The sequence below is a fragment of the Hyaena hyaena genome, unplaced genomic scaffold (assembly GCF_003009895.1).
Source record: "Hyaena hyaena isolate Hyena2069 unplaced genomic scaffold, ASM300989v1 scaffold_58, whole genome shotgun sequence".
Taxonomy (NCBI): domain Eukaryota; kingdom Metazoa; phylum Chordata; class Mammalia; order Carnivora; family Hyaenidae; genus Hyaena; species Hyaena hyaena.
The window spans coordinates 959,214-977,663 of NW_024080689.1; the positions used below are offsets into that span (position 1 = coordinate 959,214).

Genomic DNA, 18,450 nt, shown 5'->3' on the forward strand with positions numbered 1-18,450 from the left:
TTACAGAATCAGAAGACTCATACTGTTATCAGACTTCTCAAAAATAGCATACAATAGCATGCAAAGGCCACAATGGAACCGTGTCTTCAAAAACTCGAGGAAAGGAAGTGTGAACCTATACTTTTACAATTAATGAAACTTTTCTTTAAGTATTATGGCTACAGAAAAAATTTCAAGGAACAAGAACTTAGGGTATTCTGTATTCATGAACCCTTCTTAGGCAATCCATTGGGAGATGAAATTTCATCCAACCAAGAGATGACTGGGCATTTCATCCAACCAAGAGATGACTGGGCAAACCTCAGGGGAAAAATAATGATGAGCAGAGATGGTGGAGAGAGAGAGAGAGATTGGGAGAAATCTAAAATGTTAAAACACAGGTGGGTAAGAGGTTCACGACTAATGTACAGGTGCTATATGTGACAGAACAGAAATAATACAACTAAAAACTGGGAGAAGACAGTAGAATATATGTACTTATTGTTGTACAGGCAAAAGACATAAATTAAAGAATATCAGTAAAAAAATCTGAAAAACTAGATGAAAAGGATTAAACACATGGGACTAAAAAGTATTGAATGGTAACTATTAGGAAAACAACCCCAAACAAACAATACAGACAAACAAAACATAATAACAAACTTAAATACCAAAATTTCTAAAATAAATTAAGTAGGAAAAAATACATATCTTGTATAAAAAGTTACTAATAAGCTACCCTCAAAAGCACTAGGCCATGATGGTTTTATAGGATAATTATTTCAAATCTTCAAAGACCAGATGGTCCTCATGCTCTACACATTATTCCAGAGCATTGAAAAGGAAAGAAAATTCCCAATTCCTTTAATAAAGCTAGCAACGCTGGCTTTAGTAATGCTGATACTAAACATAAAGATAGTATAAGAAAGAAAACTATACACCACTATCATTCACTAATATTGATACAAAAATACTAAATGAAACATTAATACACAAAATCCAGTTTTAAGAAAATAACAAATGACCAGGTGGGATTCATTCTAGGAATGTAAGATTAAGTGAATGTTAGGAAATCTATTAATATTACATACCATATAGATTGAAGAGAATAATCATAGATTATATCTCCATAAATGATGAAAAAGCCTTTAACAAAATTCAATACCCATTCTTGATTTAAGGCATTGAGGGATATTTTTAACATGAATTAATCTGAATCAGTTACCCATCTATCCATCCATCCATCCATCCATCTTCTATCTACAGACCTTGGTCCTAAAGACAGTATATGAATGAGAAAGCTCTAGAGCATTTTCTCTAACATCGAAACAAAGTTAGGATGCTTTCTATGGCCACTAGTATTTTACACTGTACTCGTGGTGTTAAGCCAATACAATCAGACGAGATAAACCACTTAGAGGCATAAGGGTAAAGGAGAAGCAATATGCATATGATATGTGTCAATGATAAAAATCTGGAATGTCGATGATAAAAATAACTCAAACAATAAAATAAATCACTGGACAGCAGGATATATAATTAATACACAGAAAGCAATAGCCCTCACATACACAAATATAACCAGTCAGAGACCATAATGGTAGAGAAGCTCTTATAAACAACAACCAAGGTGTTCAAATAGGTAGAAATAAAGCTAACAACATCTGCTCCTGAACCAGGAAAAACATTTTTCTTTTGTTGTGAAGGACATTAACGGTGCATCGAAATAAAAGCTGTAGATTAGGTAATGGCATTTCATCAATGTTAATCTTCGGTTTTGATAATCATACTGTGGATATGTAAGAGAATGTTTTTGATTTTAGGAATTACTTATATATTTAGGGGTAGAGGGTCATCATAGCTCCAACTTATTCCCAAATATTAAAAAATAACCCTATATATAGGGGCGCCTCGGTGGCTCAGTAGGTTAAGCATCTGACTACTGATTTCAGCCTAGGTTGTGATCTCATGGTTCATGAGAATGAGCCCTGCATTGGGCTCTATGTTGACAACATGGATGCTGCCTGGGATTCTCTCTCTCTCCCTCTCTCTCTGTCCCTCCCCTGCTTTTGCTCAGTCACACTTTCTCTCTCTCAAAATAAGTAAACTTAAAAAAAAAACTATATATGTATTTTTAGAAAACACACACACACACACACACATATATATAAATGTATGTATGTGATGTCATATGTATGTCACATGATGTTAAATGTTAAATACGTGACATGTTACATCTATCTATCTATCGAGAGATAAAAAAAATTTGATGAAATGTTAAAATTTGGAGAAGTTGGAGGTTATACAAGAATTTTTGCACTATTTTTGAAACTTTTATGTAAGCCTGAAATTATTTCTAAATAAAAACATTTAAAAGACTAAAAGTCAGTAAAAAGAAGTAATCAGTGGGCCTAATACTGATTATATAAATGATGGTATGATAGGATGGATTATTAGGCAGCCAGTGGTGGGGACAGGAAGGAAGACTGATCTAGAATGATACCCAAGCTGTATTAAGTTTAAAAAGCAAGATGTGAAGTGGTGACCATATTATTCTTTTGTATTTAAAGTGCATATGATTGCAGTCGTAAAGAGTCCTGTGAAACAAACAATGAAGAGGTATCAATTTTCACAGTGGTCTAAGGGGGTGGAGAACAGCTCTGGAGATGACTCAGGTCACAGATACATACCCTTCACTTCGTGTTTCAGCACACATACATGTTTAGTCCTGGGACATCAGGACTGGAAGGTATCTTGTTTTCTTGTGTGTTTTTTTTTTTTGGTTATTTATTTATTTAATGTTTATTTATTTATTTAAGAGACAGTGAGAGTGGGGAAGGGACAGAGAGAGAGGGAGACACAGAATCCGAGGCAGGTTCCAGTCTCCAGGCTCTGGGCTGTCAGCACACAGGGCTTGAACTCACAAACTGTGAGATCATGACCTAAGCCAAAGTCAGATGCTTAACCAACTGAGCCACCCAGGTGCCCCAGGACTAGAAGGTATCTTGTAAAAAAGTTTACAGGTAGAGAGATGGAGAGCCAAAGAGGGGAAGAGATTTTCCTATACATTCACCTGCAACAACACAGGTCTTCTGACTTCCAGTTCAGTGTTGTTTCAATTCATTCATTCACCTATTCACTCATTCACTCATTCATTGACAATATCCACTGAGCATGAACTATGTGCCAGGCACTGCATTAGCCAGGTGATACAAGGTAAACACCTCCAGACAAGGTGCCTCATCGCATGGTTAGTGGCAAAGACAGGCATCAGGCAAGACATCACACAAATTAAAAATAATTTTTTGAAGAGTATGGGAAAGGAAATATTAAGGGTGAAATTAGAAACTACAGTGGAAAATTGGATTTCCATTTGATGGCCAAGAAGACTAACCTGAAGAGGGGAGATTCAAGCAAAGACCTGAACAATGAGTAGGGAAAGAACATTCCAGACAGAAGAAATAGCCTGTGCCCAGGCCCTAGGGAGGGAAGAAGGAAGAGCCCAATTTTGACTGAAGTGTGGTGAACAGGAGGGGCTCGAGCAGTAAGCAGGGGCCAGATGGTGCAGGCCTTGTATGCCGCCTGTTTGCTCCGTTCCTGAGTCACATTGTCAATGGAGGGACAGAGGAAGGAAGGAAGGGTATACACACATGGCCGCTTAAGAGTTTTGAACTCAGTATTTTCATGATGCACAAGTGCCTTTCTGAAGTGTTAGGGTTAATATTTAGGACTCTGGCTCCAGTAGAGAGCCTTTGAGATTTTATGAAACAAAGAGTGACAAGAGGTCTAAGCTTCAGGTTAGGTTAGGTCCATCGGATTAAATCGGGTTAAATTAGAATAAGGTGGATCACTGGCTACTCAGCTGAGTACAGGACGTGGGGCACAAGCATGGAACTCCATCCGGGGTGGGGGGGGGTCTTTGAGAGTTGTCTACATGCGAAGGGAGGGAGTGAGGAACCAGGATGCTGGATTAAGAAGGAAGTAGGTAGTGAGCAAGGTCAGGAGACCAGAACGGAATGGGAATGGTAATGCACTTGGATGTAGGTGTTGAGGGAATAAAGGTACCATGGACAGCAGCAGGATTCTACCTGAGCTCCTGAGTAGCCAGAGGAGTCATGGGCTGAAGGTCCCTTGCCTTCATCTGCACAAACCTAAGTTTCTGTCAAATCTGCCACACGGTTCAATCTGGGTGCAGCTGGTGTCCATGCCACTGGCCCCATCCATTTCAGTTGAATGGATTCAGGGTTTGGGCATCTGCGTTCAAGTGCTCTTAGTAAAAAACCAGAAAACCATTATGCTCCCCCAGAATTACTCTCCCAGAGCAAAAGCAAAAGGATTCATTGGAAAGCAGATGATGATAACAGGAGTCTGACATCCATCCTATTCAGGGAATGAATACTTTATACGCTCTGGCTCCCGTGAACCCAATTGCACATTTATGCATCACTGGTGGAAGGGCCTTCAGGTACGAACCATGAATGATCTGCTGTTAACCTCAGAAAAAAAAAATCACCTTCCTCCAGTATCGGGTCCGTATCCCGAGGGTCTTCATGCATGTATCGTAGAGCGTGGGCAGAAGAACAGGCCACTTGGAGAATGCTCGGGGGCGTTCAAACTCAAAGGTCTCCTGTGTGAGAAAGCTGCCTGCCTGACTCCACACCGTAATTCACATCAGGAGGTGTTTCATCCTGAAATTACACCAGAGTGTCAGAGAACAAAGGGCCCTATGAATCTTCGATGCTCTGGCTTGCTTGAGGAAACTGAGGCCTGACCCAGAAAAACCGACAAGACTGTAGGTCAGAAAAACCACAGGGTAATTGAGTCTCCACGGAACACTAGCTCCACGAACCCACCTGATTCCTTTTCAGCTGCACCAGGATAGATGCCCGGAGGACACGCTTGGTGGGGGAAATAGAGGCAGGGAGTTGACCCTAAGTTGGCTGTGTCCATCTCTGCCCAGGGAGAGAGAGTCTGCCTCGTGTAGGGACCTGCCTGATGTGTGCCTGGTTTAGGTTCGCTCTTAAAGGCAGGAGAGTAGAAAGGGGCAGGAGAAGATGGGTAGTGATAATCAGCTAGAATTCTTTTTTTTTTTTTAATGTTTTTTATTTATTTCTAGGAGAGAGAGAGACAGCGTGAGTAGGGGAGGGTCAGAGAGAGAGGGAGTCACAGACTGAAACAGGCTCCAGGCTCTGAGCTGGCAGTCAGCACAGAGCCCCACGCGGGGCTCGAACCCACGAACCGCGAGAACATGACCTAAGCGAAAGTCGGACGCTTAACCGACTAAGCCACCCAGGCGCCCCGATAATCAGCTAGAATTCTGACCTCAACCTCTATTTTGTCCTCCTCTGTCCTGGGAGAATTTAGGACACTGACTCCAACCCACCTTTCCAGGGTCATTTCCAGCTGCCCCCTATAGGCGTCCCAGCACCCCATCACTTCCCTGTACCCCGCTAAAGGGGGTCTTATGCCCTGTCACATAGGCCTTTCCCTCCTCCGTGTCTTTGTTCCAGAGGCATCCCCACTTACAATGCCCACCCTGCCCCACTCTTGTCGCATTCTTCCTGCCCTTCAAGGGCCGCCTCAAGTCCTGTCTCCTCTACGAGGGCCATTTTAGGGCTCCTCCACGTGGAGAAAAGGCTTTCCTTCCTCAACCCCCCCCCCCCCCCCCCCCCCCCCCGCATTCTCCTGGGATTGATTTTATGGCACTTCCCTTTTGTTTGGCAGGGAAGATACCTCAGGAAGCCTGGCATTGTTTTTCTTATCCTCGCTTGACCCATAATTAAGTTCCACTGAAATGGACAGATCCCTGTGATTCCGACATCTGGGACAGGTCTTTTAGGTCTTAGGAGGTCTCTCTGCATTGCTGTTTAGAGCTCAGGTACTCCTCGTAGGGAGGAATTCTTTCCCTCCCCAGATGCAGGACACCGTGGCTTCTGGTATGCAGAGACTTCACAGCCAATGAATCTCAGCAATGGGGATGACCTTGAAGACCATCCAGAGGACTGCACTTAAAACCGTTCCAGGGTAGTGCTGCTCAAACTTTCGAGTGCATGTGAATCACTCAGAGATCTTGCTAATAACATGTAGATTCTGAATCAGTAGATTCAGGCTACAGCCCAAGAGTCTGCATTTCTAACTAGCTCCTAGGGGATGCCCACGCGCTGGCACCAGCATCATCCCTTCAACAGTAAGGTTCTCCAGCATCTTAAGCTATGACAATATCAAGAGCTACCATTGCTTGGTGCTTAGTACACTGGCGCATGTTACCTCATACGATCTGCACAATAGCCCTGTGAGGTAGGTGGTACTATTATCTATCTCACAGATGGATGTCACAGAAGTCAAGGTCACATGGGTAGCATGAGGCAGAGCCAGGAGTAAAGGAACCTGTCTGACTCCAGCGACTCTCTCCTTCTCAGCACATTCCTTCTTCCACAATGATCTAATGAGGGAAGTTGACTTCGCTATCTGGAGGGCAGGAAGACCCAGGCTGAGGCCATGACTCCAGGCAGGAAGGGCTGGGATATCACTATTCTGCCTCATCCATGATCTGCACAGAAGCGGAGTCCCAGAATTACATGGTTATGTTCCAGAGAGTGGTGTCTGGAGAACCAAGATCATCAGGATTCCGTCCCATTTCTGGGCTGCCATGAAATCCTGGCAACCATTCATTGGGAGGCCACCTCCTGGCCACAGACTCCTGCTGGCGTAGGGATGGCCCAGTACTTTCCCAGACTTGAGAGCCCCGTCAGCTAAGCTGTCAGGGTTCGTGAGACTCTTGGCAGTGATCAGCAGAGAATGAGGGAAAGCCAACTGCCAATGGCTGGCCCCTGAGAAGGCATGATTCCCAAGTTGGATGCCCGGTCAGTGCCAAGACTAGTGCCAGAAAGAGGGTACACTGGCCACAAACCTGCCCCTAAGGCCAACTTGAGCCATGGGTCATGGCAAGAGGAAACTCAGATCTGGCACTAGCAAGCGATTCGAAAATAAGAAGAATGTAGCCCAGAGGTGATAGAACTCTGTCTGAGCACACCAGCCTCTGAGAAAACCAAAGAACTTCATCCTTCTCCTCTCCCAATGGGGACCTAAAGGGACACCAAGATTCAGGGTGCTGAAGTCTTTCTTTGGGCCTCCCCTTCTTCTGGCAGATGCTGAGGAGTGATGCTTCACTGATTTCAATGTGCCAACAAGATATATCTCTTGCCTCACTGCCAGAGACATCCATCTGTATCTGGGTTACTCCTCTTTTGAGTAGAACATACGTATACTCTACAGGTGAGTTGAAATTTACCAAAGCAACTTCCCAATATATCCTGACCCGCTCCTTTGCCCTGGACCATCTCTCCTCTCCTTACACCAACCCAGCAGACTGGCCCAGCAGACTGGCCCAGTAGCCTATGTGGGCAGGTGGTAGCAGGCCAACAGACAAGCATTACATAGGGACATGTATGGTCCAGGACTCGCAAAGATTTGAGGAATGGGAATTCTTCTTAACACCATGATTTGCTGAGGTAGTGTGAGTTGGGTGACAATTCGGATGCCACATCGCCTGTCCGTGTGTGCCATTTCGACCCAAGCACTGCCCTTAAAACAGGATGAACCTCAGAGGATGAGCACGTTATGAATCGACTTCCTCAGGGCCTCAAAGTGGGTTTCTAGTGGAGAATAGGGTGGGCCTACCTTAGAAGTAGACCCTTGGATGGCTCAGGAAATTGGCTCTGATGGACACCATGTTCCTCACTTCCATCTGCAAGGTTTAACTGCTACCAAAACTAACCTAGGTGAAGACAGAGTCCTCAGTAAGACTGAGGAGGGACATAGCACCCTTTCTGCTTCTTGGGGTGAGGGGGGCTCATAGGTGATCTTGTTCGCAGGGCCAACTTAGGAAAGGACATTTTGTGGAATAGCTGCCTTTAGCCAAAATGGTGGAACTCATAAATGGAAGTATCCAATTGAGAGCTTTCAAAGGTACTGCACTGGGTTTTGTTCTGTCTTATTTCTTCCTGTTTGAACAGGAGTGATGTTGAGAAATGGATTCACTGGGTGAGCATGGAATTCACCATTCATGTACAGCTGTCTTTGCTTCTGATGCAGTCCATTTTAACCAATTAACCACTGTGTGAGGTTGACTCAATTCTGAGAAAATAGGGAATCACACTGATGCCTCATATTCTCCTGAATGGGAGGCTCAGGGACAGCCTGTGTGTCCCGGCCTCAGTTGTGGGAAAGACCAGTGAATAAGGCTGAGCACAAAGAGTCAAAGCTTGGTTCCCAGTATTCAGCCATGTATCAGGAGCACACAGGCAGACGCCATACCAAGGGAGCTGTCCCAGGGTGCAGATCAGAATGATCCATACACAGCCTGAATCTGTGGTGCCCCCGGCCCAGAAGCCAAGAGCCTCTCCCCACTCTTCCTACCCACCCTGACCTGTGGAGAAGTCCAGGCAAGGGTGCTTCCAGGTGGGAGGCCAATCTCAGGCAAGCCAGGCCCAGCCTTCCCTCTCTCCTGCTCTTGCACTTTCCACGGCTCTCTGTTGCCATGGAGACCAGATGCCTTCTGAGCTCTGTGCTTTATCTGGAGCCCAGCCTTCGAACACCTTGGGTTTAGTGAAGCCCACTCACTCCCCTGGCTCCCAGAGTGTGAAAATAACTACACTGGATTTCTTTAGCTAAATGGTTCAAGGGTCCCCTGGCCACAATCCACAGGACGGTCTGCAGGCTCTTGCTCAAACCCCAGTGTGGAGGGGGGGGGGTGGCCCGCCCTTCTTTTTTTTGCTTTTCTAGAAGGGGAGACCTCATTTGGAATCCTGTGTACCCTGGGCAGCCGTGGCAGCGCCTGACAAATGGGCTGGGCTGGTGGGAGAGGTGAGAACAGGCTCAGGCCTGCGTGAGGCTCAGCCCAGCCATGGGGCTCGGGCAAGGACAGATGGAAGCAGTCAAGAAGGACAGTGCTGGCTGGGCCTGAAGAAGTAGCTCCCTAACCTCAGTTTTGATTGGCTTCTCTGCTATATTCAGGACCCACTCCCACATTACCCCTTGGTCCTTGTCATTACCAAAAGCTCTGCCCCTGCTCACACTTTACCTCCCAGCCACCACGCTGACCATCGGGCTCTGGTCCTCGCTTTCCCCCTGCCCTGGCTTCCTACACCCGGTATAGTGTTTACCCAGACTCCTCACTCACTAACACCTGTCCACATGGGTCCATGTGAGGACCCATCTCTGGCTGCATCCCATGCTCAGGGGGCAGAGGCCACCGGTCCAGCCTCCTCCCTCTGGGTCACAGCCCCTTGTCTCTAGATCTGGGGACTTGAGCAGCTGTGGGACTTGACCGGTGCTACCTGTACCACTACCCTCCTGCTGAGACTCCTGAACTGGTCACTTCCAGCTCTGATCTCAGCACCTGCTGGGACGCCCTCAGCTCTTCTGGATGTAGCGTGTGCTCTCCTGCCATGCCACTGCCTCAGACCCCATGCACGGCTGGCTGGGCGACAGGGTGGGCCCTATCCAGCCTGGTGCCCAGGTAGCCTCACTTAGACAGAATGACATCCGCAAAGGGTCTTTCCACAGGGTCGGAATGGTCAGCTTCTTGCAACTGATCTCTAGGATCAGACCCTCGGCCTTTGAGCACCTAGGGGCTGGGCATGGCCAGCTCAGTCTGCGTCTCTGGGCTCTAGAGGTCGGTGTGAAAGATGCTCTGGAGCCACATTGACTGGTCCTACACGTATGTCCTCATCAGGGTGACCGAGTGTCCCGGTTTGCCTGGGACTGAACTAAAACCGCATCAGTTGGGGCAAACTGCATTGGTTGACCACCCTCACCCTCACTCACAGCTGATGAGTGGACCCTGCTGCTCCAAATCACTCAGCGCCAATGGCACATATGTCCACCTGCATGCCCCTGGGGCCATATCATCTCTGCTTTCTCTGGCAGATTTTGCTCCTGGTTGAGACCAGCCCTTCCCCCTACGTGGCAGACCCCACCTGCACTCACCTATCAAGGACACCACTTCTGAAACACCACCCCCCACCCACATCATCCATTTTCCCTTCTCCACTGGACCATTCCTATCCGCATGCGAATATACAGTGACTTCCCCCGTCTTAAAACAAAACACAACTTTCTTTACATCACACTCCCTTCCAGCCACTGCCCGCGTTCATGCTCCACATCACATTAAAACTCTAAAGGGTTGTCCGTGCTTGTAGGCTCTTATTCCTCTTCTCCCATTGTCTTACTTTAAAAATCTTGCATAGCGTTCTGTCATGGAGCATTTCAAACACATCCCCAAATAAAGGGGCTGGAATAATGGACCTTGCTCTTCTCATCACCCAGTCGGCCTCGACCACATAGAAGCACAGCCCAGACATCATCCATCCTCTCTTGGCTCCATCAGATACCTGTGTGCCTCCCCCACAGCTGCTCTTGCCAAGCTCACCAACAACCTCCGTGTTACCAAGTCGCATTTAGTAGTCACTGCTCAGGCTTCAGCTCACTGGACTTCGCTATGGCTTAAACAGCTGATCACTGTCCCCCTTGGGAACACCTGTTTTGTTTCCCACTCGAGTTCCAAGACCACACCCTGCCCTGGTTTTCTTGCTTTTAGACTAGTCTCCTCCCTGGCCACCCTCCCCATCTCCCCAGACTCTCCATATTGAGTGCCCAGTGGCTTCCTCCATGTTCGCCTGGGGAGTGACACTCTCCCTAGCTCATGTCACGTGGTCTCCCAGATTCACTCCCCAGAAACTCCCACATTCATGTCCCCAACCTGGACGTCTCTCCTGAACTTGACGTTTCTGCATGGATGATCTGATTAATAAGCATCTAAAACTTAATATGGAGCCAGACTGAATTCACAGCACTCCCAACCTCTGCCTAAAACCTGTCCCTCCTGGGACATTAGGTCCCATTAGGACTTTCAGCTTCCTAATGCTTTAGGCCAGAAGCATTTTGGTTTTCATCTTGTCTAGAATGGTAACCAGATCCTTAAATGGCCCATGGGCCCCATGTGCTCAAGCCCCAGCCCCTGTCTGACCCCACACTCTGGCTCCTTCTGGTCAGTCCTCCTAGCCATTCCCCACAGCCTGGCGGGGGACACATGGCTGTTCCCTTGTCCTGGGAGCCCCCTTCCCCAAACCCAGACGGCTTTGATCCTCTCTACCTTCTTTAGTCTGTGCCCAAATGTCATTATTTTCTGAAGCCTTGTGGATGCTCTTTTATGAACTCCAAGTCCCTCCTTTTCCCTCTCTGGTCTCGTCCCATAGCTTTTAACTCTATCCGGCATACTTCATATCTTTACTTCTTTCTATCACCTCAGACTGGCACGTAAGATTGTCTGCTGTATCCTCAGTGCCTGGAATGGTGTCTGGACCAGAACAGGTGCTCAGCATACGTGCTTACCAGAAGGAACGAACAACCGTGAGCAACAGTGTCCGCCTCCTACAAAGGGGCAATCACTTCGGAGCTCCTACCTTTTAGCAAAGGCTGCAGGGATCTCTCTCTCTCTGTCCTAAACATACATACACTCTCCCTCTCTTTCTCTCTCTATCATGTACACCCGCCTCTCTATCTGGCTCCTGGCATGATGGAAAGACCCGATGAACAGTGAGAGAGGGCAGAGGAGAGGCGGGCAGGGACCAGCAATCACATTCACTATGTAAAATGCCCAAGTGCAGAAGACATGAGCATGCGTGCATTGCTACCACCCAGGTCCATAAGGACACTGCCTGGCGTGGCCTGGGACTCACCAGTGGAGACCACTGGAATTAATGATACAGACGTGTGGAGGGTTCTGGAAAGAGTCTTTCCAGCTCTTTTGATCAGACTCAAAAACAACCAGCCCAACTGAGATTTTCACCAAAATGCTGAAGTGGAAGAGGGTCTCCGTAAATTGTGTTCATTTAGCCAGACCCTGAAAATTTATCTGAGCAGACTGAGCTTTCTTTCCGGAAGGATAGCCCCAGCTAATCTGGTGGTGGTGTCCTGTTACTGGCCCACCTTTTTTTTTTTTTTTTTTTTTTTTGGTGTGACTTCCTGTCCTGCAAAATGTGTGCCTCTAAAAAGAACAGCCATTGGCTACGGGGTGTTCACCATGTGCGCACCCCAAAGAACCACTGCCCATAAGCTGCCTCGTCACCTCCCTTCCCCAACAGGCAGGTGTACGGTGGTTGGGAGCATGACCTATGGAAAACAGGACTGGATTTGGAATGAACCAGTACCAACTAGTTGGCGTTCGCTCATGCAAATTACTCAACTGCTCTACTTTGACTTTTCCCCCCAGCAAAATGGGGATAACAAGAGCTCTCCCACAGGGTTGTCATAAAGGTGAAAAGAATATGGCATATGTCAAAGTGCTGGTACCTTGTAAATACTCAGCAAACAGAAGCCTTTATCATTGGGGTTTCACTGTGGCAGCCTGGGGGATGTTCTGTTTCCGTAAAGATGGCTCTGGGATCCTCCATGGGGGCCTGGGTGATCCTATCTAATGAACAGAGGAAAGGTTTTAGGGGGAACTTGGTCTAAATGCACCGTCACTCTGATCAGCATCTTCCTTGACCTTGACTTCCATTTATCCTAATTGAGGAGCAAGGAGGAGGTCAAAGGAAGAAATCAGAGCAGCGAACACATGCGGAAGTAGCTCCTTAGAAGAAGGAGAAAATAGGGGCACCTGGGTGGTTCAGTCAGTTGAGCGTCCAACTCCAGCTCAGCTCATGATCTCACGGTTTGTGGGATTGAGTCCCACGTCAGGCTCTGCGCTATCAGCATGGAGCCTGTTTAAGATAATCTCTTTCCCTCTCTCTCTCCCCCCTCCCCCTTATCAAAATAAATAAACCTTAAAAAAAAAAGAGGGAAGAGGCGAATTAGGGGAAAAGTAAGAATTATAAAAGGCAGAGAACATCATTCAGTTAGAAAGTCCTGAAAAGGGGCATCAGTACAAAGTGTGGTACCTGTGAGCCCAAGGAGGTGCTATGCCCCCTAGGAGGTTGATCAATGACCGTGTGGTCTCCTAGGGGTCTCCTAACAGGATAGAGAGAGAGCAGGGGGCTGTGGCAGCTACAAAGCCCCCAAGGCCAGATTTCCATTTCTTCTAATGTCTCACCTCTGCAAGCCCATTAACCAAAACACATCCTCTTATTTAGGCTTCGTCTCAGAGGGCTTAATTCCCTGTGCACCTATGGGATCTCATTCTAAATTTGCCTCCTCACCCCCCACCTCTCTGAATTTGGAGGAGCGGCTACTGATGCTAGAGTGCACTTCTCTCTCCACGATGCCTCTGGCGCCTTTGAAATGGCAGACAGGGCTGGCGGCATCTGAGCTTCCAAAGAAGGTTCCGGACGCCATTTAGAATAGGGACGGTCAATGCGAAATTCTCAGATAATCAGAGTCTGACAGAAATATCTGTTGAGTTCAGTGATGCAAGTCAGTAGGGCAATGGTATTACCTTCTTAAGCAGGAGTTGGCTACCGCATTAGTTATGGGCATCATAGCGGGGCCACGCGGTGGCCGGTGTTATCAGAAGGCCTAAGGCCAATGTGGGTGGAAGAAGGGAAAATGGGAATTAAGGAAGAGGTCCCAGACAGGCCGTAGGGGGGAAGCAAAAAGAAATAAACAGGAAAAGAAAGAGAAAGGAATGAAATACACATGATGTACAATGGCCCCATGTCATACCTCGGAGTGGTTACCTTCCCATGGGGTATTTACATGGCGCCTCTTGGCTTATAGGCACCACTCAGAGCCGAGCTCGGGTTGCTCTGCAGGAAGAGAGGGTGGAGCTTGGCCCTTTTCCAGAGACCCAGGCTGTGCGGGAAGAAAGAGTCCCGATATCAGAAGGGGGGGACCCCATTTCCTAAGGCCTGCCCCCAGCCCCAGTCTCTTCACTCCTGAAACTTTAGTTATATTCTCAATTGGCAAATACACACAGGGTACACTCCTGGAGAGAGGAGACCTCGATGGAACGGAATCGAAAAGAGAGTCTGGTAAGGGTGAGGATCGGGGGGGCCGCCTCACATGCACAGGAGGGCTGGAAGAGATGCAGGCAAGCTAAGATCGGGGCAATCAGCATCAGCACACAGCAGAGCCCCGCACGCAAGGCCGGGCTCAGTCCCCCGGGTGACAGAGACCTAAGGACAGAGCACAGAGATAGAGACTCCCCTTTATGCTGCAGCCCGTGTCCACTGCCCGGTAAGTGCGTGGTCTGGCTGTGGTCCCAACCCCCAGTCTTGTCCTTGTCTATCCTGCTTCATTCACGCGACCCTCCTTCTATTTCCTGACACCCCAGCAAAGCTTCTACCTTGGGGCCTTCCATGCCGCCTCTGCCTGGGATGAAGTCTCTGCCCAATTACCGCCTTCTCCAGGCCGCTTCCTGCCGCGGCGTTCGGGCCACCTGGCCTGCCTTCGCTCCCCTTGCTCTTACCATCAAGAATTTATTCTGTCTCCTTCCCCCAACGGAATAGGAGTTTTCACAAAAGCAGACTCTATTTTGTTGGCTTCTGAATATTGCTTAGCACATAGCAAGCCTCATGAAATATTTATTTGTTGAATGAATGTATGAGCCCAAAGCCATAACATTATATATATGTAACATTTTTATATAAAATGCTTTTTATAATTTTATAGAAAAGTAATATATATAGAAAAGTAATATTTATAACAATTATATATTTATATATAGATATATAGTTTGTATATACAGTATTTATGCAATATTGATACTTCTATATATATATAAATATATTAAACATTTATACATACACTAGTAGTACTTTGGATGAGCTGACACTTCAGGTTGGACCACATACAAGGGGTAGGGGTAAGGGTGGGAAATCACTGCAGTTGGAAAGCCTTGGTAAGAGTTGCCATGTTCTGTTTGAAAAGTTCAGATTGGGAGGCGCCCGGGTGGCTCAGTCGGTTGCGCGTCCGACTTCGGCTCAGGTCGTGATCTCACAGCTCGTGGGTTCGCGCCCTGTGTTGGGTGGGCTCTGTGCTGAGAGCTCAGAGCCCGGAGTCTGCTTCAGATTCTGTCTCTGTCTCTCTCTGCCCCTCCTCTGCTCACACACTGTCTTTCTGTCTCTTTCTCTCTCAAATATAAATAAACATTAAAAAAAAAGAAAAATTCAGATTTGTAGCTCTGAAGTAGAAGTGTGGTAACCAACCTCCAAAATGGCCCCCAGGGATCCCTGTGTGGCTCCCCCCCCCCCCGAATCTGGACTTGTGTCACCAAGTAGACATTGAGAAAATGACAGAATGTAATTCATAGGTTTGATGTCATAAAAGACGCATGGGCTTCTTTCTTTCTTTGGCTTGGATCACCCACCCTGGGGAAGCCAGCCACCATATTGTGAGGACACGCAAGTAGCCCAGGGAGAGAATGTCACGGGGAGGAACCTGAGGCTTCCTGCCAACAGCCAGCACGATGTGCGTGAATGGTTCTGGAAGCAGGTCCTCCACCCCGGTCAAGCTTTCAGATGATGTAGCCCTTTGCTGCAATGTCACCAGGAGGAACCTCATGAGAGCCACCCACCCCAGAAGCATTCAGTTCAGCTGCTCCCAAATTTCTGACCCGCTGAAACCTACAGGAGATGATAGTGTTTGCTATTGTTTTAAAACCCTACACTTTAGATTTGTTTGTTTCGCAGCGACAGGTAATGATCACAAAGCAGATGACGTGGGGGCTGGCTGTCCTAGGTTTGAGCTGATACGCGTACGACTAGGCTGATGTCTTTCATTTGTTAACCATGCATTTGTTAACCCATCCCCCTTCTGGTCCCAGTTTGATTCTGCGACTTTGAGTAGCCACAAATGTCACCTGTATCCTCAATAAACTTTATTTAGACACAAAGAGACACAACAGAAAATACATACACAGATACAGATTTGGTTTGTTTTTTTTTTTTTTCTCTATAGGGGTGAACAAACATCACACGGGGAATTTAAAAAGTCATTGCATGGAATGTAAGAAAAAGTCGCGAAGTTCCTGGTTTGCTCACACTTAAAACAGACACATATTGCAGAGGGAGACAGGGATCATTCCATCCCTACAACAGAATTCACAGTTGGTCTATAACAGTACACAGGTGTCAGGAAGGTAATCGGGGGAGTCGGGGATCCAGTTACTCTTGATATGACAGGATGCTCACAACACTAAGAGGGCTCTGTTTAAACAAAAGACAGAATCGAGGACTCCACACACACCCCGCCCCTCCGACAGATGTTCTGCAAGCTGTCGGCTAGGTCATGAAGCAGCTCAGCAGAAATGCCACGTTAGCGTTCACCTTGAGGCTCGAAGGGCTGCGTAACCTCCACCTTTGTGTCCACACCACAGGGAGCGTTTACAGAGACACGCTTAGGACCCGGCAACTCTCGCCAAGCACGCTGGCTTAGAAACCCACGGTGTGGACCGTTAACGTACGTCGGTTTATAAAATGTGGCTTTAAATAGGGAAAGGAGGAAGAGCCAAGAGGAAAACACGCTTCGCTCTGCCTGGGGTCCCTCCTGCCTCTGCGTCCTGCTCCACGCTGGGGCGGGGGGGGAGGGGGCAGAGCAGAAGGGGCATCTCTTGCAAGTCTATGGACCCTCTAAGAGTCACACCTGGCACCTGCCGGTTACTTCCTGTCAGAAGCCACGTATGTCACCAGGCCACGCTGGAACGGGAACCACCCCCACCTCACTCCTGTCCCGGGTCATTAGCCTCTGCCACATCGTCTTCCCATTTCAGCTCGGGGCTCCCTAGGCAACCTCTGTATTTTAGTAAAAAATGGTTTCCACTGTACCCTTCGTGTGTCCTCTTCCTAACGTGACAAATCCGGAGGAGATGAAGTTATGGAGATCGGGTCCTCCACTTCGGTGAGTGTCCTTCCCATAATGTCCTGCAAGAAGATGGGGGAAAGTTACCTGGTGCGGCTGCGGCTCCCCCAGCGGCAGTGAGGAAGTTCGTTTCCAAACCAGCGGCTAAGTCAGCGGGTAGCAGCCGTCGAGGAAAAATATATATACTATTCTATAAACATGTATATAACATAATATATATTTTTTATAAATATGTATACAGTATATATACAGTGTATATAAAAATATATAGATCCAGTATATATACATGTATGTGTGTATCTATGTACACGTGTGTACATAGATACATACAATTGTGTATATACGGGTATATAAACATATCCATATAACTGTATTATATGTGTATAGATACACATATACATATGTATTTATTTATATATACATATAAATATATACATATGTATATGTGTGTATATATATATATATATATATATAATTGCACAACAAAGACAACAATTCAGGGAAGGTTACACGGAAAACAGAGTGGGGGGAAAGGAACAGGTGGCTTGTTTTTGGCATTTCTGACCGAGCGCACCAGAACGTCGGTCTATTTGCCCGGCCATCATCTCCTCTGTCTGGTTTCCTTCCTTCTCCATCTCGCCTTACTCATTGGTTTCCATTCTTTCCAAAGCATGGAGGCATGGGTCTGTCTGGTGGGGACAGCTCTCTGTATGTGCCTCTGATGATAAGGCCCACCACATCGTAAGGAACTACAGCCTCGCGGCTTAGGAGAGATCCAGAATGGTGGTTCTAAAACACTGGGAAAATATTTACTGCTTTCCCCTCTTGACCTTCTGCAATAAGATCTTATCCCCTGTCAGCCTAACGTACCCATTCACCTGTGGGGCTGGACTGAGGAAAGGTCAGCGAAGGCTCAGACCCTGGGAGAAGAAATTCACAGAGAAAGGGAGATACATCCCTCTTCTGACATGTGAAATAGGATTTCACCATGCACTTGAAACACAAGTGTTGTAAAGAAAGAAAGGACTCCGTGAACGCCATCCTGAGGTGCATACAGAGGAAAATGGAGAAAAGCCATATTTGTGTCATATTTGTACAAGGGCGCATTAAAATCGTACTTGGAATTATAACAATGTGCAGAATTACCTAAGACACAATGTTAAGTTAAAAAGTGGACAGAAAATGCTATATTAACTCTGATCACGGTGCTGTAAAAAATTCAAACCGGCGCATTAAAAAAACGGAAAGAAAACGTGTCTGACACTCACAACTGTCCTCAGATAATTGGAACTTGAGTCTTATTTCTTCTCTGTTTCCATATTTTCCAAGGTGTTTTTTTTCCCCCTTTAGTAAGTAGGTCATTTTTATAACAGAACTAGGTAAAATACATTTCTAATGGAAAAACTGCATGGTAATTGTAAGGACAACCCAAATCACATGTTTCCCTAAGAGGGTGCCCTCTCATTAGCAGATCTCAAACCTAGGTGCACGCTGGAACCATCTGGAAGCTTTTGAAAATGCAAATGTCCACACACAACTCCAAGGATTCTGATTCTGTTGGTGAGGGTCTGGGCTTAGGCAACGATATTTTTAAGAAGTTCTCTAGATGATTCTAACGTGCCAAAGGAAAGAGAACCATTGCCCTACTTAGGTTACAAGGAAAACTAACCT

General features: G+C 46.8%; 1 protein-coding gene across 3 annotated transcripts in view; it reads right to left on the minus strand.

The window, feature by feature from the left end:
* SHISA6 (shisa family member 6) overlaps positions 1–18,450 on the minus strand; it is a 277,283-nt gene that overhangs the window by 126,411 nt on the left and 132,422 nt on the right. For 2 of the 3 annotated variants that reach the window (XM_039231468.1, XM_039231467.1), the window contains exon 3: positions 16,746–16,841. The exons of the other annotated variant lie outside the window; for it this stretch is intronic. In XM_039231468.1, coding sequence (XP_039087399.1) covers positions 16,746–16,841 — 96 coding nt within the window. The remainder of the gene's footprint in view (positions 1–16,745; positions 16,842–18,450) is intronic. 3 annotated transcript variants of the gene reach the window in all.